The 24,778-nt window shown below is 47.0% G+C and overlaps 1 protein-coding gene across 1 annotated transcript in view; it reads left to right on the top strand.

Moving 5' to 3' along the window:
- DNAI1 (dynein axonemal intermediate chain 1) overlaps positions 1–24,778 on the top strand; it is a 293,696-nt gene that overhangs the window by 196,273 nt on the left and 72,645 nt on the right. The window contains exon 19 of the mRNA XM_065406605.1: positions 15,599–15,784. Within this exon, the coding sequence (XP_065262677.1) occupies positions 15,599–15,784 (186 nt within the window). The remainder of the gene's footprint in view (positions 1–15,598; positions 15,785–24,778) is intronic.

Raw genomic sequence — 24,778 nt, 5'->3', positions numbered from 1 at the left:
CCTGAAACAAAATCCTAGATCCAAGCAACTTCTGAATTCTGTTGGGGTTCAAAATCTGTACCCAAATTTGAAGCTATCTCCTATCACTGTAATGGGCTAAATCCCAGATTTGAACGGGGGGGGAGGGATAGCTCAGTGGTTTGAGCATTGGCCTGCTAAACCCAGGGTTGTGAGTTCAATCCTTGAGGGGGCCACTTGGGGATCTGGGGCAAAATCAGTACTTGGTCCTGCTAGTGAAGGCAGGGGGCTGGACTCGATGACCTTTCAAGGTCCCTTCCAGTTCTAGGAGATGGGATATCTCCATTAATTTAAAAAGAACACCCTCAGACTTCGTAATAGAGGGGGCTCAGGGTCCAGATCCAGACTTTGCTGATAGAATCTCACATTTACAAGGGGCTGAATCAAACCCTTAGAGGCAGACTCCATCCCTAGAAGTTTGGAGGGCAGAGCTGGTCAAAATGTGGATCCAGATCTACATCTGAATATTGTGGCTTGGATCATCTCTAATTAGAGACAGAAATTCAGTTTCTTTTATGGATGAGGAAACTCCCACAACAGCCCCTACCCCATCCTAGACTATCTGTTCCCTGGCTGGAAAAGACCTATTACTTCCCAGCCAGGAGGGGTACATTTACATTTGCCGGTGGTTCCCATTAGCATTTGACATTATCACAGTCCACTGCTTCAAAATCTTTGTGTGACTTCCTGACCACCCCCGACCCACCTCTTCACAGATGAATCACTAGGGCTTAGGTCCCTTTGAAACATGTATTCAAGTTGGCAGGGCCTGATGAAATTCATTCTAGGGTATTTAAGGAGCTAGTTGAAACAATCTTGGAACCATTAGCAATTGTCTTTGAGAATTCATGGAGGATGTGTGAGGTCCCAGAAGACTGGAGAAGGGCAAACATAGTACTTATTTTTTTAAAAGGGAACAAAGAGGACCTGGGAAAATATAGACCAGTCTATCTTTGATAACTGGAAAGATACTGGAACAATTTATTTAAAAGTTTGTAAGCACCTGGAGAAAAATAGGGTTATAAAAAATAGTCAGAATGTATTTGTCAAGAACAATTCATGCCAAACCAACCTAACTTCCTTCATTGACAGGATTACTGGCCTAGTAGATGGGGGGAAGCAGTACATTTGATATATCTTGGTTTTTGTAAGGCTTTTGACAGTCCCACATGACATTCTGATAAGCAAACCAGAAAAATGTGTTCTAGATTAAATTACTATAAAGTGGGTGCACAACTGTTTGAAAAATCATACTCCGAGAGTAGTTATCAATGGTTTGCTATGAAACTGGGATGGTGTACCTAGTTGGGTCTAGCAGGGGTCAATCCTGGGTCTGGTACTAGTTAATATTTTCCTGAATGACTTGGATAATGGAATAGAGGGAGTGCTTATAAAATTTGCAGATGACACCAAGTTGGGAGGTGTTGCAAGCACTTTGGAGGACAGGATTAGAATCCAGAACAACTTTGACAAATTAGAGAATTTGTTTGAATTCGGCAAGATGAAATTCAATAAAGACAAATGCAAAGTATTTCACATAGGAAGGAAAAAACAATGCACAACTACAAAATGGGGATTAACTGGCTAGGTGGTAGTACTGCTGAAAAGGATCTGGGGGTTATAGTGGATCAGAAACTGAATGGATCAACAATATGATGCAGCTGCGAAAAAGGCGAATATTCTGAGTGTATTAACAAGTGTGTTGTATGTAAGACACGGGAGGTAATTGTCCCACTCTACTCAGCACTGGTGAGGCCCCAGCTGGGGTACTATGACCAATTCTGGGTGCCGCACTTTAGGAAAGTTGTGGACAATTTGGAGAGTCCAGAGGAGAGCAACAGAAATGATCAAAGGTTTAGAAAACCTGACCTATGAGAAAAAGTTAAAAAAAAAAGTGGGCATGTTTAGTCTTGAGAAAAGTAGACAGATTGCGGGGATCTGGTAACAGTCTTCCAATAAGTTAAGGGCTGTTATAAAGAGGACAGTGATCAATTGTTCTCTATGTCCACTGAAGATAGGACAAGAAGTAATGGGCTTAATCTGCAGCAAGGGAGATTTAGGTTAGATATTAGGAAAAGCTTTCTAACTATAAGAGGAGTTAAACTCTGGAATAGGCTTCCAAGGGAGGTAGTGGAATCCCTGCTATTGGAGGTTTTTAATAACACATTGGACAAACACCTGTCACGGATGGTCTAAGTTTATTTGGTCCTGCCACAGAGCAGTGGGCTGCTGGATGTGATGACTTCTCAAGGTCCCTTCCAGCCCTACATTTCTATGATTCTATGAGTGACGATGTGCGGCTGGGCAGAACATTAGACCATCTCAGATATAAAATGTAGGGAAGCTACCTATCACAGGCATAGATCAAACACAGCCCGTCTTTTGTGTATGTATGTGATGAGCACATACTACAAGTTAATACAAAGCTTTCCAGACCATTTGGAATAATTATTTATATTCTACTGCAGTCTGACTTTAGGCATTTTAATTCTTAGATTCAGATTCTGCCCAAGAACATGACACAATGCTGAAATAATATATGGATCATCTGGCTCCTAAATGCAGGTAGACAAGATATGGCTGGCAGGACACACACAGCTTCTATAGTTTGATCACAGTTTCCCCCTATATTCCCTCTGTGTTCATTAGCTTCAAATGTTCGGTTTTTTATTTTGCTTAAGGCAAAAAAATAAAAAGCACAGTCTGAGTCTCGCTGTAGTGGATTCTAGCCAAGAATCCTGCCTATGGTGAGACCACTCATTTCCGCAACAGATAAGGCAGGAATGTCACGTTTTATTAGCCTCCACAAACAGTGACGATGAGAGTTAATTGCAATTATTGGGAGATAATGTCAAGTTAACACCAGGTCTTGAGTAACGGCCATTGTTCCCACTGGAGTTACTGTGAAATATACATTATCTTGCAATTAACTATGCAGTGAACATGTGTCACAACTTTATTAACATCATACATTTCTGGTCCAATCCCTAGGCTTTTAGTCCTTGCTCAGACAGCATTCCTACTGCAGCCAATGGGAGTCTTTGCGTGAGTAACGTCTATAGGATCTGGCCTTTCCTGTAGTCTCTTCCTCCCTTGCTGGCAGAGTTCACTTAGTCTTTGTACAGGTACACCACTGAGGGGAGAGTCCAAGCAGCCTTCTCCATCCCTTGCTCCCCATATGTAGGAGTCAGACACCTTTATAGTCCCTGCGCTCACCTGAATATTGACTGCTCCCTCCTAGCAGGGAGAGAAGGAAGAGGGGCTACGGCCTCCTCCCCCACACCATCCAACAGCTGGCCAGCTGCAGAAGAGAGCACCCACTGTTCCCTGCCAGGAGAGTGGCAGTGGGTTCATTCACACACAGTGGTACTATCCCTGCAACAGTGTGGCTCTGCTCAGCCCCCACAGCCTATGCCTTCGTGGTACAATCCATCCCTCTGGTAGAACAGACTGTCTTGTGTTTTCCAGGGGTCACCCACTCCTGTCCTTGGCTCAGCAAATAGCTTCCTCCCACTTGCTGCTCTGTCCAACTTTTCTTAATAATCACCCATTCCCCAGGTTGGTTTGGTTTTGCCCTCTATGATATCCAGCTTCTCCTTCAGATGGTTATGGCAGAGGTGGTGGAGAAATGAAGCTAACGACTTGCCAAAATAAAATAGCCAAGGGTTCTTCTAGATAAGGAAGAGAGGATGGAGTTAGCTACCACATGAGAGCTAATTCTCATACACTGAGCGCTAATCCTGACCTAACCATGATCTTTATTCCAGATGCAGGTTAACACCTTTTACCGTGAGTTAGCTGGTTGCGGTTTACATTGGGGTGTCTGGGATTGGTTCTGTGTGACATTGGCAAATCACTTTATCTCTCTATCTTAACATCCCACGCCCTGGCCCGAAGGGCTAATGTGATCCTGGGATGCATCAACAGGGGAATCTCGAGTAGGAGCAGAGAGGTTATTTTGCCTCTCTATTTGGCATTGGTGTGACCACTGCTGGAATCCTGGGTCCAGTTCTGGTGCATGTTGATAAACGAGAAGGTTCAAAGACTAGTCACGGGCATGGTTAAAGGATTTGAAAACAAGCCTTATAGTGATAGACTCAAGGAGCTCAATCTGTTTAGCTTAACAAAGAGAAGGTTAAGGAGTGATTTGATGACAGTCTGTGATACTTACATGAGGAACAAATATTTAATAATGGGCTCTTCAATCTAGCAGAGAAAGGTCTAGAAGTTGCAGCTAGATAAATTCAGCCTGGAAATAAGGTGTACATTTAACAGTGAGGGGAATTAACCACTGGAACAATTTACCAAGGGTCGTGGTGGATTCTCCATCACTGACCATTTTTAAATCAAGATGGGATGTTTCTTCTGCTCTAGGAATTATTGTAGGGCAGTTCTATGACCTGTGTTCTACAGGAGGTCAGACTAGATTGGGGTGGCCAAACGTACTGACCCTCCGAGCTGCATAGAATAATCTTCAGAAGTTCGAGAGCCAGGTGTGCCAGCTGGGGCTTGGGGCTTCTGCCCCACATGGGAGGCACCTGCCCCACTACTGCTGAAGCCCCGAACCCCAGAGGCACTCCCTGCAGGGTTGAAGCCTTGAGACCCCCTCCCGGCTGGGCAGAAGCCCCTAGCCCCACCACCCCACTGCAGGGCAGAAGCCCTGAGCTTCCCACCCGCCACCAGTCGGGTAGGCGGAGAATGGGGGGGAGGACTGGGGGGGACTCTGCGAGCCGCACTTTAACTGTAAAAGAGCCACTTGTGGCTCGCAAGCTGCAGTTTGGCCACCCCTGGACTAGATGATCACAGTGGTCCCTCCTTGCCTTGGAATCTATGGATCTGTAAAGTGGGCAAATAGTACTTTCTTCCTCCCACCCTTTGTCTCTCCGGTCTATTTCGATTGTAAGCTCTTTGGAGCAGTGGCTGTCTCTCACTGGGTATGCCTTTACTGTGGAATTGAGTTACTACACATGAGTGTCTCCCCTGGAGCCAAGGCTAGCTCAAGTGAGAGTCTCCATACGGCACAGGGTAACGCAAACCAGACTTGAGTTACTGCATGCACAGGGGCTCTAGGCTTTCTGTGGGCACATCCCTTGGTTCTGAGCGCTGCACTAGTGGAAGGTGCTCTGTGAAATCCATCACAGGTTATTGCCGGGGAAGTAATCTGTCCTTTCTGGGCATGAGGGCAGAAGTGGCATTAGCCTGTCAACTCCTTACCCTGCACCACAGTTTTATGTCTGTGTTCTGGCATAAAGGCATGGAGCTCACTCACAATAATGACCTGTACCAAACATCGATATTAGTGGAGTTCTCATTTTGGGAACAGGAGGGAGAGATAGGGTCCGAGATGTGGTGGAGGGCCTTTTGGGCAGCAATTTGCTTTGCTAAGGAGATCACAGAGGCTGCATCGGGATGGAGGAGTGGAGACAGCTCATGCAGATTTTCATAGCTGAGGAATCTCCTATCCTGGCTGGCAGTTCTGGAGCAGGGCCATTAGCACTGAGTGGTGGGACTGCGTTGTCATACAGACGAGGAGAGACAAGCAGTGGGTCCAGAACTTTTGCCTGAGTAAGGCCAACTTCCTGGAACTGTCAGAGGAGCTAGCCCCAGCCTTCAATGCCAGGATCTGCATTTAAGACAGGCCATATCAGTCCAGAAGCAGGTTGCCCTTGCTGTCTGGAAGCTGACCACCCCAGGCTGCGACAGGTTGGTGGCTATTCAGTTTGGCATTAGGAAGTCAACTGTCGGTGCTGTGGTGATGGAGGTTTCTGAAGCAATTAAAGTTTTGCTTCACACACAGATGGTTAAGATTGGAAATGTCTATAAGAACGCCCATACTGGGTCAGACCAATGGTTCATCTAGCCCAGTAGCCTGTCTTCAAACAGTGGTCGTTGCCAGATGCTTCAGAGGCAGTTGCCCTATCTGGTGGGCATACCATGGATTTATATAGCGGCATTATGATATTTTATTATCTATGCCTTTCCTAATGGTTCCTAACATTCTGTTATCTTTTTTCACTGCCACTGCACACTGAGCAGATGTTTTCAAAGACATATCCACAGTGACGCCAAGATCTTTCTTGAGTGGTAACGGCTAATTTAAACCCCTTCATTTTGTAGGTGTAGTTGTGTATATATATGTATGTTACTTTGCATTTATCAACATTGAATTTCATCTGCCATTTTGTTGCCCAATCACTCAGTTTTGTGAGATTCCTTTGTAGCTCTTCACAGTCTGCTTTGGACTAAACTATTTTGAGTAATTTTGTATCATCTGCAAACTTTGCCACTTCTCTGTTTATCCCCTTTTTGCCAGATCATTTATGAATATGTTGAACAGCACTGGTCCCAGTACAGATCCTTTGTGGGACCCAGCTATTTACCTCTCAATTTTGTGAAAACTGACCATTTATTCCTACCCTTTTACTATCTTTTAACCAATTATTGATCCATAAGAGGACCTTATCCCAAAACTCCTTATTTTGCTTAAGAGCCTTTGGTGAGGAACCTGGTCAAAGTCCTTCTGAAAGTCCAAATGCACTATATCCACTGGGTCACCCTTATCTGCATGTTTGTTAACCCCTCAAATAATTCTAATAGATTGGTGAGGCATGATTTCCCTTTACAAAAGCTGTGTTGACTCTTCCCCAACACATTGTGTTCATCTCTGTGTCTGACAATTAAATTAATGGGGATATCCTATCTCCTAGAGCTGGAAGGGACCTTGAAAAGTCATCAAGTCCAGCCCCCTGCCTTCACTAGCAGGACCAAGTACTGATTTTGCCCCAGATCCCTAAGTGGCCCCCTCAAGGATTGAACTCACAACCCTGGGTTTAGCAGGCCAATGCTCAAACCACTGAGCTATCCCTCCTGTAGTTTCAGCTAGTTTGCCCTGTACTGAAGGTAAGTTTACCAGTCTGTAGTTGTTAGGATCACCTCTGGAGCCTCTTGTAAAAATCAGCATTGTATTAGCTGTCTGCCAGTCATATGGTACAGAGACTGATTTCAGCGATGGGTTATATACCATAGTTAGTAGTTCTGCCATTTCACATTTGAGTTCCTTCAGAACTCTTGGGTGAATCCCATCTGGTCCTGGTGACTTATTCCTATTTAATTTATCGAATTGTTCCAAAACCTCCTCTATTGACAGCTCTGGAACAGTTCATCAAATGTGTGAGCTAAAGGAATGGCTCAGGTGTGGGAATCTCCCTCACATCCTCAGCTGTGAAGATCGATGCAAAGAATTCATTTAGCTTCTCCACTATAGTCTTGTCTTTCTTGAGTGCTTCTTTAGCGCCTTGATTGTCCAGTGGCCCCACTGATTCTTTGGCAGACTTCCTGCTTCTGCTTCCTCAAAAATTGCTGGTTTTGTCTTTTGCTAAAAAAACAACAAGGAGTCCGGTGGCACCTTAAAGACTAAAAGATTTATTTGGGCATAAGCTTTCATGGGTAAAAAACCTCACTTCTTCAGATGCATGTCTTTTGCTCTTCAAATGCTTTTTTTGGCCTGCCTAATTATACTTTTACACTTGACTTGCCAGAGTTTATGCTCCTTTCAACTTTCCTCAGTAGGATTTGACTTCCAGTTTTTAAAGGATTCCTTGTCTCCAACTGCCTCTTTTATTCAGCTGTTTAAGCCATGATGGCTTTTTTTGGGTCCTCTTACTGTTTTTTTTATTTGGGGTACACATTTAGTTTGAGCCTGTATCATGGTGTTTTTTAAAAAGTTTCCATGCAGCTTACAGGCATTTCACTCTTGTAACTGTTCCTTTTAATTTCCTTTTAACTAGCTTCCTCATTTTTGTGTAGTTCCCCTCTTTGAAGTTAAATGCTACTGTGGTGGATTTCTTTGGTATTTTCCCCTGTACAAGGATACTGAATTTAATTATATTATGGTCAGTATTACCAAGCGCTTCAGTTATATTCATCTATTGAACCAGTTCCTGTGCTCCACTTAGGACTAACTCAAGAATTGCCTCTCCCATTGTGGATTCCAGGACTAGCTGCTCCAAGAAGCAGTCATGAACTGTATCTAGAAATTTTATCTCTGCATCCCGTCCTGAGGCGTCATGTACCCAGTCAATATGAGGATAGTTAAATCCCCCATTATTGTTGAGTTTTCTGTTTTTGTAGCCTTTCTAATCTCCCTGTGCATTTCACACTCACCATCACCATCTTGGTCAGATGGTCAATATCATATTCCTACTGCTGTACTCTTATTTATCAAGCATGGCGTTTCTAGCCATAACGATTCTATGGTACAGTGAATCATTTAAAGATTTTTACTATATTTGACTGTGCTTTCTTTCCACTCCCCCACCAGCACAACCTACTCTGTCATTCCTGTATATTTTGTACCCTGGTATTACTGTGTCCCATTGATTATCATTGTTCCCCCAAGTTTCTATGATGCCTATTATATCAATATCTTCATTTAATACCAGGTACTCAAGTTCATTCGAGTTCATTCATCTTAGTATTTAGACATCTAGCATTTGTATACAGGCATTTATAAAATTCGTCAGTATTTAGTTGTCTGTCTTCATATGATGTATTTGAATGGGACTTTTTCATCTGATTGTTTCTCTTCAGTTTCTACCTCTATCTTATCAACTTCTATTCTCTCCTCTTTACGAGGATATAGAGAATCCCCTTTAATAGATCCTCCTCCAAGGGGATGCTCTGCACTTGTTGGCTTCACCCCAGTCCTTAGTTTAAAAACTCCTCTATGATCTTTTTAATTTGACATGCCAGCAATCTGGTTCTGTTTTGGTTTAGGTGGAACCATCCTTCCTTTATAGGCTCCTCCTTTCCCAAAAAGTTCCCCAGTTCCTAAATCCCACCATCTTCTCATCCACACATTGAGACCCTGCAGTTCTGCCTGTCTAACTGGCCCTGCACGTGGAACTGGAAGCATTTCAGAGAATGCTAACATGGAAGTCATGGACTTTAATCTCTTACCTAGCAGCCTAAATGTGGCCTCCAGAACTTCTATCCTACCTTTCCCTATCTCATTGGTACCTACATGTACTACGACCATGGGCTTCTCCACAGCACTGCACATAAGTCTATCTAGATATCTTGAGAGGTCCGCAACCTTCGTACCCAACAGGCAATTAACCAGGCAGTTCTCTCGGTCATCACAAACCCAACTATAGATATTTCTAATAATCGAATGCCCCATTACTATTTCCTGTCTCTTCCTAGTAACCGGGGTCCATTTCCCCAGAGGAGTATCCTCAATGCAAGAGGATATCATGACACCATCTGGAAGGAGGGTCCCAACTATGGGATCAATTCACTCCGCTCCAGCTTTATGTTCTCCTTCCCTGAGACTTTCATCTTCCTCAGACAGCACAGAGGCTGTCAGACTGGGAGTGGGACTGCTCTATTGTGTCCCAGAAAGTCTCCTCTATATATTTCTCTGTCTCCTTCAGCTCCTCCAGTTCAGTCACTCTGATCTCAAGAGCCCATAGTCGGTCTTTGAGGGCCGTGAGTTGCTTGAACCAAATGCATACTATGTCACCTGCCCAAAAGGCAGGTAATCCTACCTGCTGCATTCAGTGCAATAAACTGGATAGCCCCCCACTCTGCTGCTGGACATCTGCCTGCATTGTCTTTACTCTTGCAGGGCTTTTTGGGGTGGGGGGGCGGGTTTATTGGCCTAAGGTTAGAGAATATTTGTTAGGTGTGTCTGGCTCTCTTGCTTCCTCTCTAAACTCCCTTGCAAAACTCCACTGTTTGCTAGCTCCTCTGGTCACTTAGCATCTGGCTTTTTAAACGCCAGTTCTCCCTGACTTAGTCCCACCCCCTTGTCAAGGGATCCTAAAGGGCTGCGCTGAAACAATCGTGTCTTTGAGTGAATGGGTTTCCCGAACTGGGCTGACACCAGCCCAGTTGTCACACATGGCCCCTCCCCCAATGCGCACATGATTATGCTGGCCACAGAGGGAGCTTTCATGAAGACCATTGCAGGATGCATGAGCAGGATACATGATGCCAGCGTGTTCCAAAGATCCATCCTTTTTGAATTTGGACAAGCTAGGAGTTTATTCCCACCCAATGATATAGCTATCAACAGGATATCTGTGCCCACTAATATTTTGGGAGACCCAGCCTCTCTTCTACTTCCCTGGCTCATGAGATCCTTGAGCAGAGGAGGCCTCTGAAGGAAAACCCTCCATGTATACCAAGGAGCTGTCTTGTTGTCTGGTGAGTGATGGGCAGATAATGACTAGAGGAGACTAGAGGGAAGGGTGGGATAGACGGTTTTGCTCTGCTGAGAAACCTGGCAGATCAATTTGAAGTTCCCGCTGCATGAGAAGTTCTCCTGCACCATTACCCAGGAATGGACTAAAAGTCAGGTCAATATAAACAGGCTGCAGAGCTAGGATACAGCAGCATAGAACAACCCCAAACATATCTTTGCAACCTCTCTCCCACGTGTGGCAGCTGCCTAGCAGACCTGTATTTCCAAGAGACTTAATACCGCCAGGAGCTGGTTGTTGGCCTGGTTTCCTAGGCCAGTGTTGTTTTGGCTGCTTCTGAAAATCCTCTAATACTAATGGTGGTTTGAGAAGAAGCACACTGCTGTACATACACTCAGCAGCTATGCTTGTCCTGCCCCTCCCTCTGTTTGCTGCCACAGCTCATCTTATATTAATAATCCTGGCTCAGCACACATGCATCAGTGTACGCCACAATGAATCACTGCTAGCATTTTTTACCACTTGGTATCCATCTTGGAGCGCACGTGTTTTCACACCCTGGCCCGGTGCCCCACTCTGGATGGGCCCCAATCTGTTGTGATTGGAGCCAGGGGGGTACACTGCACCCTAGTGACTGATCACTGTTCCTCTCTCTGGGTCTCTCAGGCATACTTCCAGTTGCAGACTCAATGTCTGACATCTACCTTGGGCAGAGGGACCCAGCAGTCCGGCCACTTGGACCCTGGAACCAGTGCCTCCGTGCTCCCAAGCATCCAGTGACTTGGCCACCTTTCTCCAGAATGCACCTGGCTGTGGGAGCTCTGGTTTGCTAGTTAAACCCTTCAGGGACAACATGGCAGCAAAGCGATGCACACAGGCTTCCTTAAGCACAGACACTTTACTCTTAAATCACAAGAGTTTCAGACCTATGGAAAACAATAAAGAGTCCTGAATGCAACCCCTCTGGTGCGATCATCTCGGGAGTCCTGAGGTTTGGTCAGCATCCGTAGGCCAGGCGGAGTCTCTCTTGCTTTCGCTCTCCTCAGAAATTTCTGCTTACAAGTGGTGTTGGAATGGCCCCTTGCTCAGAGAAGCCTTTTTGGACAGGTGGTCAGGCAGAGAAACTGCAGTTCTCCCCCCAAGTTCTTAGACCAGGGAGTTCTAACCCCTCCTCCCAGACAGGTTTCTATGTAAAGTCCTTTCAAAGACAAAGGCCCTGCTGGTAGAAAACCCATTGTTCCAGTAGGGAAGAGTCATTCGGCGTTGATGGCCCTTGAAGGTTCTCTCACTGTTAGCCTCTTTGAGACGTTCCACCCTCAAGCACCACCTCAGAGTGTCCCCTTGAATACTGCGTACAGATGTGGTCTCCTCATCTCAAAGAAGATATACTGGCATTAGAAAAGGTTCAGAGAAGGGCAACTAAAATGATTAGGGGTTTGGAACGGGTCCCATATGAGGAGAGATTAAAGAGGTTAGGACTTGTCAGGTTGGAAAAGAGGAGACTAAGGGGGGATATGATAGAGGTCTATAAAATCATGAGTGATGTAGAGAAAGTAAATAAGGAAAAGTTATTTACTTGTTCCCATAATACAAGAATTAGGGGCCAGCAAATGAAATTAATGGGCAGCAGGTTTAAAACAAATAAAAGGAAGTTCTTCTTCACACAGCGCACAGTCAACTTGTGGAACTCCTTGCCTGAGGAGGTTGTGAAGGCTAGGACTATAACAGCGTTTAAAAGAGAACTGGATAAATCCATGGAGGTTAAGTCCGTTAATGGCTATTAGCCAGGATGGGTAAGGAAGGGTGTCCCTACCCTTTGTTTGTCAGAGGGTGGAGATGGATGGCAGGAGAGAGATCACTTGATCATTACCTGTTAGGTTCACTCCCTCTGGGGCACCTGGCATTGGCCACTGTCGGTAGACAGGATACTGGGCTAAATGGACCTTTGGTCTGACCCAGTGTGGCCATTCTTATGTTCTTACGTTCTGTAGATTGCCCTTGTCAAGATGAGACTAAGGCCTTGTCTACACTACAGACCTTACAGCGGCACAGTTCTCCTGTGTAGCTGCTCTATGCCAACGGGAGAGAGCTCTCCTGCCGGCATAATTAAATCACCACCACCGAGTGGCGGTAGCTATGTTGTCTGTCCACACCGGCGCTTTTGTCGGTGAAACATATGTTGGTCACGGGTATGTTTTTTTCATACCCTTGACCGACAAAAGTGCTAGTGTAGACAAAGTCTAACTTTCAACACCACCTGGATGACTTAACTCAGGATGGAAGTTACTATATAAAGTGAAGGTGACAATCACAAAATGGAGTTCACAGTGTGACACAAACATACCCATAATCTGTTCCAACCTGGCTGGGAAAGGGTATCGGGGGAGGAAATTAGTGGTTCTGCCACCTTCAAGTCAGGCTACAGGAGCCACTGCATAAAAAGCCTGCACTACAGTAATAGAAGTTGGTCCTAAAAGGCAACAATGGCCCCTAGTGTTGTCAGATCCTCACTAATTATAACAATAATAGCAGGATGTTACTTGATCAGCTCAGGCAATGCTGGTTCCTCTGCCACATGCCCCTGGGTCTGTTTCTCCAGCTCCTCTCCAAAGGGGCCCTGGGAGTCCTGGGCGAAGTGAGCTTCTGTTCCTCCTTCAGCTGCGATCACTATAGCCAGGGCCAGTCCTGGCTTCAGCTCCTCTTCCAGGTCCTCAGTGCTCAGTCACCCACACACATCACCCAGCTCCATGTTTGGGGCACTGCTGGGCACCTGGTTCAGCTCTTCATGGAAGGGGAACTTTCTAGGGGAGTTACCTGACGGGGAGTTCTTGTCCTTTGCATGGTAGCACAGGCTGTTCAGGGATCTCATCTCCCATCACTGAGGTGCAGTGCAGTGGATCCCTTCCTCAGCTAGCTTCACGGAAATAACATCATAAGACTTTGGATTTCGGATCCAGGACCCCAAATCATAGGTCCTGCTGGCCTCACACCAGAGGTCCCCAAGAACTTTGGTGTCAGCCTGAGGCCAGCGAGCGGCACGCTGGGAGGACGCTCTCTTGTATGCCATTTGAGCTGACCAAGTGCACTAGGAGCATTATACGAGGGTTTTAGACACAGAGAACCATGTGCTAAGGCAGGGTGCGGATGTCGGAACGGGCTATTTATAGTGCCTGGAGTAGGTTGGTAGTCACAACAAGGGCTCCAGGGGGAGTTTGGGGAAGGCTTTGGGGGACTATCCACAGTCAAATGGACCCTAACTGCATCCACACAGCACGCTGTAGCTTGAGCATCAGCAGCACTTGAGCTTCGACTTATATTTCCTGACAGGCCAGCTAGCTCCAGTTTAAAGCAGCACCATGCTTGAGCTGCAGATTTGTGTGTGTGGACGAGAGTTGGGTTAGGGGCAACATGAGTTCTAGCTCAAGTTAACTTTGACAACCCCACTAAGTGCATGTCCCGTGATTAGCACAATGGCACTATCATTGTGGGTGAGGCCTCCAGCTGCTACCTGTCATGGAGTCACCGGGGTGATGCTCTGGAACTACTCCATACGAAGCCAGTCAGGACTCTGGGGGAGCCTCCTCTCTCTGAGCAGACTGTCTCCAGGGCAAGAAGCTTACAGAGCTTTGACCTTCCTGGGTCTGACCTCGGAGCTTTCAGCATCCCCTTCCCCCCATGCGCTTCCCACAGCGAGTCCGCCCGGGGGGGATCCTGGGGGAGCCAGAGGGTCCTGCACCCCAATTCCACAGTCAGGCATGACTCTCAGCCAGCCAGTAAAACAGAAGGTTTATTAGACGACAGGAACACAGTCCAAAACAGAGCTTGTAGGTACAGAGAACAGGACCCCTCAGTCAGGTCCATCTTGGGGCCAGGGGGGCCAGAGCCCCAACTGGCCCCCCTCCATTTCCCCAGCCAGCTCCAAACTGAAACTCTCCAGCCCCTCTTCTGGCCTTTGTCTCTTTCCCGGGCCAGGAGGTCACCTGATCTCTTTGTTCTCCAACACCTTCAGTTGGCACCTTTGCAGGGGAGGGACCCAGGCCATCAGTTGCCAGGAGACAGAGTGTCGGCCATTCTCTGTGCAGACATCATCACACTGGCCCTCTAAGGCTCTGCAGCAATCACACACCCTTATCCCACCACCTAGAGACTTAAGAAAGGCATAGGGGAAACTGAGGCACCCACACAGTATTCAGAGAAAACATTAAGAACATTCCCACTTCGTCACACTACCCCAAGCAATCAGCATCACAATTGGGTGAGATTTAATCACATGTGCCCTGGGAGTGCTCAACCCCCCTGCCCTGCCCCAGGTTCCGCCCCTACCAGCCCCCAAACCCCCACCTCTTCCCACCCCTGCTCGGCACCAGGCTCTGCCCCCCCTCCACCCCTTTCCCCAAGCCCCCACCCCGTCCCACCTCTTCCCGCCCAGTTCTGACCCCTCTCCTGAGCGCACCCCGTTCCCGCTCCTCCTCCTCCCCACTAGAGCCTCCTGCATGCCACGGAACAGCTGATCATGGAGGGTGGGAGGCGCTGGGAGGGAGGGGGAGGAGTTGATCAGCAGGACCGCAGGCAGGCGGGAGGCGCTGCGGGGGAGGGGGGCAGCTGGCTGCCGGTGGGTGCTAAGTACCCACTCATTTTTTTGTTTTGTGTTGGTTCAGTGCCAAGCACAATGGGGCCTGGTCCATGAGTGGGGCAGCTAGGCCCTACCGCGATCCAAAGAATACCGAAGAATGGTGCAGGTTCGGTGATGTCTAAAGCAACAGAGTTCCTGCTAGGGGTTCGGGCTTGAACAGTTTTATATTGTGTATTTCAGTTCTAGTTCCAATGAAATATTCATTACTATACTGTGCTTGTTCACATAATTTTCCTATTAATTAGTGTTTCATCTCTTTTTATTGTGTTATTAAGGCCCTAAATATTGGAAAGCACTGCAGTAAAAGATAATCAGCATATTGGAAAACATTCCGGGGCTTGTGCATCACTCTGCGTACTGATCTTGTGTTAAAATCTGATTGCCTTGTTACTTCAAATATTTGAGCTGGGGATTAAAGGGCTGTGAGGCTGGTAGCGAAAGGTCCAGGCCTACTCGTGTTCAAATCAATTGGAGCTTTGCCATGGACTTCAGGGAAGGACCCCATCTGTGGTCTGTCTGCCAAAGAAAGTGATCAGAGCCCCTACACACGAGTTATTCTCCAGGGCCTTGCCCTGTTTTAAATGGACTGTAGGAAGCAATCCTACCCTCAGCCCCAGCAGACAGATTTAGATGGGACCTAATGGATCCTTTGTCTTTCTGTGATTCTGTGCGTGGTGTTTTTTGCAGAATGGATGTTCTCGCTTGATTAATCCCTTTTGTGTTTGCTGCCTTTGTTCCCCAGGCTCATGTGTTTGATCTGAGCATTAATAAATATGAAGCTATCTGCAGCCAGCCTGTTGTGGCCAAGAAGAAAAACAAAATCACCCATGTCCAATTTAACCCCATCTACCCCATTATCATTATCGGAGATGACCGAGGCCACGTCACCTGCCTGAAACTCTCCCCCAACCTGCGCAAGATGCCTAAGGTAAGCAAGCGGTTAATTCCTGTACATTTAAAGCACCGTGTCGCAGTGCATAGGACACAGGAGACATAGGGTCTAGTCCTAGATCTGACGCTGCCTTGCTGTGTGGCCATATGCAGTATGGTAAATCTCTGATAAATGGAGATTTCTCGTTGTGGAGTATGGCGTTTAGGTTAGGTTAGTTTACCCACTTATTTTTTTCCCACTACACCGCTGTCCTTATGCAGGTCACTTCCTCTCTCTGCACCTCAACTTCCCCATCTGTAAAATGGGGATAATGTTACTGAACCTCTCTTGCAGAACACTTTGAGATCTACAGATAGGAAATGCTATATATGTGCTAAGTACTAATGAATGACGGTTGGGGAGTCGAGTCCCTACTCTCTGTTACTGTAGGAGGAAGAGAGTTCAAATCCCTTTATGACAGTTGGAAGGATGCTTCATTTTACAAAGAAATAATCTCATGTGAGATTTGGAGCACAGCGATTTCCTCGCTGTGCTCCAAACACAGGCCACATACACGCGTAGCACGTCAAAACCAACCCTCTTCCCGAGGTTTTGGTTTTATTCACAAAAACTCAAACTGAGACAAAATAAAATCCTGCCTAGGCATGGCTGCTCCCAGGGATCCTCCCAGAGGATTGCACAGCCCAAACCCTATGTCCTCTCTCTCTGGAGAGCCATTCCACCTCACTTATATCCAGATGAAGCAACAAAGTACCTGCCTCCATGAGTCAGTAAAACCCACATAACCCTTTCTCAGCAGGATCAATACCAGCTAATAGTGCAGGGTCCAGCAGGCAAACACTGCCAACTCTTATCAACATAAATCCCTAGGCTTCAGGTGTGTAATCCATCCAATCAGGTCCTGGGCTGCCTTATACAGCAGAGTCCTTCTCTGTCAACCCCCTACAATACTAGAACCCTATTGTCTCTCTTTTAATGAAGGTTTTTTCCCATAGTCTCAGGTTTTGCAAAACAGACTCCAGAAAGCAATCTTGTTTAATGATGATGGTTTTACATTTATAAAGCACCTTTCTTCCATATGGGTCCCAAAGGGCTTTACATATTTTACTAACGGATTGTACTAATGACCGTCTGTGGCACATCCTGATCTCACGAGCATAAATGCAGAGTCATTTGATTGACTTCACTGGACACTGGTGTAAATTAGATCAGAATCTCTTCCTATACTAACATGACATCAAGAAAAATAGCAGAGTAGCAGTCCTGCTGGTAGCAAACATTATCAGGTGTCTGCGTGTCTAATATATGTGATGCTACCACGGAGAGAGACAAGCCACAACCCCAGAACAGAACATCTGTGAGCAGGGCCGGCTTTAAGCCGATTCGGGTGATTCCCCGGAATGGGGCCCCGCGCCTCAGAGGGCCCCGCAACATCCGGGGCTGCCGGCGGAGCGGAAAAAAAAAAAAAAAGCCACGTCCTGCTTCTCCCCCCTCCCTCCTGCGCTTGCGCCGCCATACAGCTGATCAGCGCAAGCCTGGGAGGGAGGGGTGAGGAGGAGGAATGCGACGTGCTGGGGAAGAGGTGGGGCCAGGGCGGGGATTTGGGGAGGGATCCAATGGGGCAGTGAGGGGGTGGAGTCGGGGCGGGGGGGGGGGGGGAGGCGCGAGACAATTTGCGTCCCAGTGTGGGGCCCCGCACATGCTAAAGCCGGCCCGGTCTGTGAGCTGCAATTCATCTGGGCCCAGATCCTCAAAGGTAGTTAGACCCCTAACTCCCATTGCTTTCTCCAGGAGTTAGGCATCTAAATATCTTTGAGACTCTGGGCCCTCGTTCACAGCAAGTTTTTTACCTGCGGCTCCTCCTTTGCTGATTTGTTAGTTCTTCATTTGTAAACCATTGTTTCTATTGCTGACGGTGTCTCCAAGATTGTTGTAAAATTCCACCAGACCATCAGCAGTGTGGGCTAGTGGAAATACCTCAAGCAGAGGCCACGCGGCAAACAGCATGTGCGCGCGCATGCACAAATTAATCATTTAATTGCTTTGCATACCAGTGAAATGCAGCCAACTCTGGGGTTAAATGTGGCAGCCATTTAACAGCGCACAGCAACACTATGGCACAATTTGGAATGGAATCGAATGCCTGATTGTGCTAGCAACTAACAGCATCCTTGTGTGCAGGTATTAATATCTAAAATGGCCTTTTGAAATCCTCCTTCTTTCTTGCTTCTCCTGTTCCAAATCAGCTTTCGCAAAATCTGATTGTATGTCATTTGCAGAATCTGATTGTGCGGCATTTCGTGGCCAGTTACTGCAGACTGAGGAATGACAAGCACCATTTTTCAGGCAGTCTGAGATAGGACATAAGCAATGGACTCCTTTTTATAAGCTGTGATGTTATTAAGCTATCTGTCTGCCACTTTACTGGCCCTGTTATATTTGAAGGGACATTTAACACTGAATGAAACGTTTCTCCAAATATAAAGAGGAAAGAGGTTTATCAGGCATGAATTACAGGCAAGTACAATAGCTGATTTATTCACGTCCTCTGTCTAAAGCCAGTTCTTAATTTAAAAGGATGAAATCCCTAATAACTAATGACACTCAGTGGCTACTGCAGATTAGGGTTGCCAACTTTCTAACTGCACAAATCCCAACACCCTTGTCCTGCCCCTTCCCTGAGGCCCTGCCCCTTCTCTGAGGCCTCACCCCCCACTCACTCCATCCCCCCTCCCCCACCCTCATTCCCTCGCTCATTTTCACTGGGCTGGGGCAGGGGTTTGGGGTGCAGGAGGAGGTGAGGGCTCTGGCTGGGGGGTGCGGGCTCTGGGTTAGTCCAGAAATGAGGGGTTCAGAGTGTGAGAGGGGGCTCCAAGCTGGGGCAGGGGATTGGGGTGTGGGCTCTGGGGTGGGGCCTGGGATGTGGGGTTTGGTGTGCAGGAGAGGGCTCTAGGCTGCGGGGTGAAACCGAGGGGTTCGGAGTGTGTGAGGGGCTCTGGACTGAGGCAGGAGGTTGGGGTGTGGGAGGGGATATGGGCTCTGGGCTGGGGGTGCAGGCTCCAGGGTGGGGCCACAAATGAGGAGTTCAGGTGCGGGAGGGGGCTCAGAGCAGGGTCAGGGGGTCGGGGTGCGGGAGGGGGGGTGCAGGGTGCCAGCTCCAGGGGGGAGTTTGTGTGCAGGAGGGGGCTCAGGACTAGGACAGTGGGTCAAGATGCAGGCTCTGGGAGAGAGTTTGGGTGCAGGAGGGGGCTCAGGGCTGGAGCAGGGCGTCGGGGTGTGTGGGGGGATGCAGGGTGCTAGCTCCGGGAGGGAGTTTGGGTGCAGGAGGGGGCTCAGGGCTGGGGCAGGGGGTTGGGGTGCGGGGGGGTGCAGGGTGCGAGCTCCGGGAGGGAGTTTGGGTGCGGGAGGGAGCTCAGGGCTGGGTAAGAGGTTCGAGGTGCGGGGGGGTGCAGGGTACCAGCTCTGGGAGGGAGTTTGGGTGCAGGAGGGAGCTCAGGGCTGGGGCAGAGGGTCGGGGTGCAGGCTCTGGGAGGGAGTTTGGGTGCGGGAGGGGGCTCAGGGCTGGGGAAGGGGGTCGGGGTGCGGGGGGGTGCAGGGTGCTAGCTCCGGGAAGGAGTTTGGGTGCAGGAGGGGGCTCAGGGCTGGGGCAGGGGGTCGGGGTGCGGGCTCCGGGAGGGAGTTTGGGTGCAGGAGGGGGCTCAGGGCTGGGGCAGAGGGTTGGGGTGTGTGTGGGGATGTAGGGTGCCAGCTCTGGGAGGGAGTTTGGGTGCAGGAAGGGGCTCAGGGCTAGGGAAGGGGGTCAGGGTGCGGGGGGGTGCAGGGTGCCAGCTCTGGGAGGGAGTTTGGGTGCAGGAAGGGACTCAGGGCTAGGGAAGGGGGTCGGGGTGCGGGGGGGTGCAGGGTGCTAGCTCCGGGAGGGAGTTTGGGTGCAGGAGGGGGCTCAGGGCTGGGTCAGGGGGTCAGGGTGCGGGCTCCGGGAGGGAGCTTGGGTGCATGTGGGGGCTCAGGGCTGGGGCAGGGGGTTGGAGTGTGTGTGGGGATGTAGGGTGCCAGTTCTGGGAGGGAGTTTGGGTGCAGGAAGGGGCTCAGGGCTAGGGAAGGGGGTCGGGGTGCGGGGGGATGCAGGGTGCTAGCTCCAGGAGGGAGTTTGGGTGCAGGAGGGGGCTCAGGGCTGGGGCAGGGGATCGGGGTGCGGGCTCCGGGAGGGAGTTTGGGTGTGGGAGGGGGCTCAGGGCTGTAAAATGGGCAAAAAATTTTCCTCTCACACAGGAGCCATAAGAAGTATCATTAATTAAGAGTAGCACAGTGTTTGTAGATTTATAGATGAATGATCTGTTGGGTTAATTTTGATGGAATAAACAGGCCCAGAGAGTCAACGGTGTTAACGTGGCACTGTACAACATGAAACAGTTAAACAGGGTTCAACGATTGGAATGCAGAGATCTCAACCTGCTTAGTCATAAAAACATGAGAACGGCCACATTGGGTCAGACCAGTGGTCCATCTAGCCCAGTGTCCTGTTTGCTGACAGTGGTCGGTGCCAGATTCTTCAGAGAGAATGAACAGAACAGGACAATTGTCAAGTGATTCATTCCCTGTCATCCACTCTCAGCTTCTGGCAGTCAGGGCATGGGGTTGCATCTCTGCCCATCCTGGCTAATAGCCATCGATGGGCCTGTCCTCCAGGAACTTCTCTAGTTCTTTTTTGAACCAAGTTATAGTTTTGACCTTCACAGCATCCCCAGGCAACGAGTTCCACAGGTTGACTGTGCGTTGTGTGAAGAAGTACTTCCTTTTCTTTGTTTTAAACCTGCTGCCTATTAATTTCATTGGGGCATCCCTAGTTCTTGTGTTATGTTGTGTCCCATGGGAAACACACCTGTAAAGATCTTTTTAATCTTTTCTTAAAAATACAGAAAAAGAAGGAAAAACAGCTGAAGCATTTGAAATGTAAAATATTAAGTAAGGCTTTTATTTTAACAACATCTCTTATTCCCTTTTCCTTTAACTATAGAGTTTTTATGAGAGTCTGTCTGACAGTCTCGTTGATTGTATTAAAGATGGTAATAGCTGTCCTATTTAGGGAAAAGGTTAGTTGAAAAGAGTCTGGAGCCCATGTTGTTGTTTTTTTGCTGCTGTTGTAGTCTGATCCCATTTCCTAGAAGACAAAACACATTCTTTGTTTACAAGACATGATCTTAACATGCTCCTTGAGTTATATCAGTAGGTCTTTTTGTCCATTCAGTCCTTCTGTCTCCCATTTGTACTTTTTGCTATTAACATTAATGGTTACAGATTATTGTGACATTTTATGAACCTTTACACACATTTCAGCAATTGCGCTTACAACTGAGGTAGATCTCTGCTATCACAATAGGTCTTTTAAGAGTGCTAAGAACCATAAAATGAACCGAGGAATCCTGACCCTCAAACATCTGCTGTAGCCTCTAGTCCATCGTCTTGCCAGTCCAGTGCCTTGCTCTGTGCCTGGTTTCTGGTCCTTCTGTTGAATTCAATCCGTTTATTCTCCTAATTCAGACACTCCCTGCACATGACTACCTCAAAACCCTACTGAACAAACTACTTTAAACTTATTTTGAAAAGGACATTACAAATAACGCCAGCATCTCGTGTAGTAGCTGCATTCTGAAAGCATCCTGTAGTTTCTGCATTGGCATGTCTGCCTCACTGGCCTTCCGTCTGTTCACCTAGAAATCAGAGCATGCGTTTTGATGTTGTTTCTTGGCTTCCTGTTCTGTTCTGTCAGAAACAACTGTCTTTGGCTCTTTTGTGTATATGCTGGTGTCCCTCTCCCTCTCGCTGGTCTTTGTGTGCACATGCAAGGTGGCAAAAGGGGGTTTGCTCTGATGTTTCTATTTAGAAGAGCAACAAAAATGATTCAAGGTCTAGAAAACATGACCTCTGAGGGAAGTCTGAAAAATTTGGATTTGTTTAGTCTGGAGAAGAGAAGACTGAGAGGGGACATGAGAACAGTTTTCAACTACGTAAAAGGTTGTTACAGGGAGGAAGGAGAAAAATTGTTCTCCTTAACCTCCGAGGATAGATCAAGAAGCAATGGGCTTAAATTGCAGCAAGTCGTGGTTTAGGTTGGACATTAGGAAAAACTTCCTAACTGTCAGGGTGGTTAAGCACTGGAATCAATTGCCCAGGGAGGTTGTGGAATCTCCATTATTGTCGATTTTTAAGAGCAGGTTAGACAAACACCTGTCAGAGATGGTCTAGAGATAATACTTAGTCCTGCCATGAGTGCAGGGGACTGGACTAGATGACCTCTCGAGGTCCCTTCCAGGCCTGTGATTCTCTGATTCCCACACAGCTGGGACATGTGCTCCTGATAGATATGATTGGCAGCCTAACCATTTCTTTTTACAGATAACTCTCAAGAGCCACAAGTAATTCCAAAATCTCTGTTTTTCTCTAAAAGTAGGCTCATTGCTGTCTGTTCCCCAGGCAGGGCTTGTATGTTTTGGGAGATTTTTTAGCTGTGTAGTATAGTTGGATTTACAGGATGGAGACAGCAGGGAGACACTGAGCAAAATTCAGCCCAGATCCATTGAAGTCAATGGTGGTACATCAGTGCTGAATTTAATCCAGTTTGTCTAATAATTAAAACTAGAGCAGGGGACAGGGAGTCAGGACTCCTGGGTTCTTTTCCCAGCTCTGCAATTGACTCCCTGTGTGTCTTTGAGTCACTCAAGCTCATGTTGCCAGCTTCCCTATCTTTAAACTAACATACAGGAGCAGTGTGCAGCTTAATTCATGTTTGAAAAACACTTTGAGATCCTCCAGGGAGAAATATTATTTATTGCTCCATATTTTGCTCTCAGTAACATTAGTGCAGCTCCATTTATTAGCACTTTGCAGAACAAATAAGCAATGGGGTGAAATTTTCAAAAGCTCCTAAATCCCATTTTCAAAAGTGACTTTCGTGAGACTTGGGGTACAATTTGAAAAAATATCCAAGTGACTTAGGTGCCCAAGTCTCATTGATTTCCAATTAAACCTAGGCTCCTAAATCACTTGGGTGTATTTGAACATTTTACCCAGGCTTCTATAAAAAGGAAGCGTTTAATTTACCATCTGGTGTAAATGAAGGATGCCATGGTATGGAAAGGCCTGCATGGCCCCTGGTGTCCAGTGTGCTAGAAAAATCACTAAGCCAATTCACCCAGTGTCTGTAGTAAGAGGCACTGGAATGTATTTCATGCGCGGAAAAGCCCTCTAGAACTGAATAGGGATGAAACAAAGAGAGTTTGATAGAAATATAGTGGAGTCCTATAGGAGATACTTTCAAAACTGATGGAATTTAATAAAAATTATATTCTTCATACAGGATTTTTGAGCTGTATATAGCAGGATATAATTGTCTAGTCCATTCCGCAGGATGGCTAAATGATAAGGTTTACCATTTTCTGTTAAAATCTGTAGGACTTGTCCATATGGCTTAGCTCTGTTCATCTTATCCATTTATTTTCTGTGTACTGCACTATAATTTGCTAAGGATTGTACTGTCTGCAGGGGCAGGAGGCCATTTTGCATTCAGTGCAGACTATTCCAGGGGATGCGCATGCCGCATACTCTCCCGGGGAGACCACTCTGGCTTAACTAGATGATCATCTTTGATTATCTGAAAATCAAAAAAGAATCCTACCAAAAAAGGAAACTAAGTCAAATTACAAACGATGAATATAAAAGCACAAGCATGTAGAGATAAAATAAGAAAGGCAAAGGCAAAAAATGAGATTAAATTAGCTAGAGAGATAAAGGGTACATAAGAACAGCCAAACTGCGTCAAACCAAAGTTCCGTCTAGCCCAGTATCCTGTCTTCCGACATTGGCCAATACCAGGTGCCCCAGAGGCAATGATCAGAACAGGTAATCATCAAGTGATCCATCCATCCCCTGTCGCCCATTTCCAGCTTCTGGCAAACAGAGGCTAAAGACACCATCCCTGCCCATCCTGGCTAATAGCCATTGATGGACCTATCGTCCATGAATTTATCTAGTTCTTTTTTGAACCCTGTTATAGTCTTGGCCTTCACGACATCCTCTGGCAAGGAGTACCACAGGTTGACTGTGCGTTGTGTGAAAAAATACTTCCTTTTGTTTGTTTGTTTTTGTTGGGTAACAAGAAAACAGTCTACAAATACATTAGAAGCAAGAGGAAGACCAAGTACAGGGTAGGCCTATTACTCAATGAGAGGGGAAAGACAATAACAGAAAATGTGGAAATGGCAGAAGTGCAAAATGCCTTTTTTGTTTCAGTTTTCACCAAAAAGATTGGTAGCGATTGGATGTCTAACATAGTGAACGCCAGTGAAAATGAGGTAGGATCTGAGGCTAAAAAGGGGAAAGAACAAGTTAAAATTACTTAGATAAAAGTTAGAGGTCTTCAAGTCGGCGGGGCCTGATGAAATACATCCTAGAATACTCAAGGAGCTGACTGAGGAGATATCTGAGCTATTAGCGATTATCTTAGAAAACTCATGGAAGACAGGAGAGATTCCACAGGAATGGAAGAGGGCAAATGTAGTGCCTATCTATAAAAGGGGAATAAAGACAACCGGGGAATTACAGACCAGTTGCTTTAACTTCAGTACCCAGAAAGATAATGCAGCAAATAATCACACAATCAGTTGGCAAACATCTTGAAGATAAGGTGATAATTAACAGTCAACATGGATTTGTGAAGAACAAATCATGTCAGATGAACCTACTAGCTTTTCTTTGACAGAGTAACAAGCCTTGTGGATAGGGGGGACGCGATATATGTGGTGTATCTTGACTTTAGTAAAGCTTTTGATACTGTTTTGCATGACTATCTCATAAACAAACTAGGGAAATACAACCTAGATGGAGCTACAATAAGGTGGGTGCATAACTGGTTGGAAAACAGTTCCCAGACGGTAATTATCCGTGGTTCACAGTCAAGCTGGAAGGGCATAACGAGTGGGGTCCTGGAGGGACTGGTCCTGTGTCTGGTTCTGTTCAATATCTTTATAAATGATT

The sequence above is a fragment of the Emys orbicularis genome, chromosome 6, assembly GCF_028017835.1.
Source record: "Emys orbicularis isolate rEmyOrb1 chromosome 6, rEmyOrb1.hap1, whole genome shotgun sequence".
NCBI lineage: Eukaryota > Metazoa > Chordata > Testudines > Emydidae > Emys > Emys orbicularis.
The sequence above is the reverse complement of the archived record's forward strand: the minus strand, read 5'-3'. Positions and strand labels throughout refer to the sequence as shown.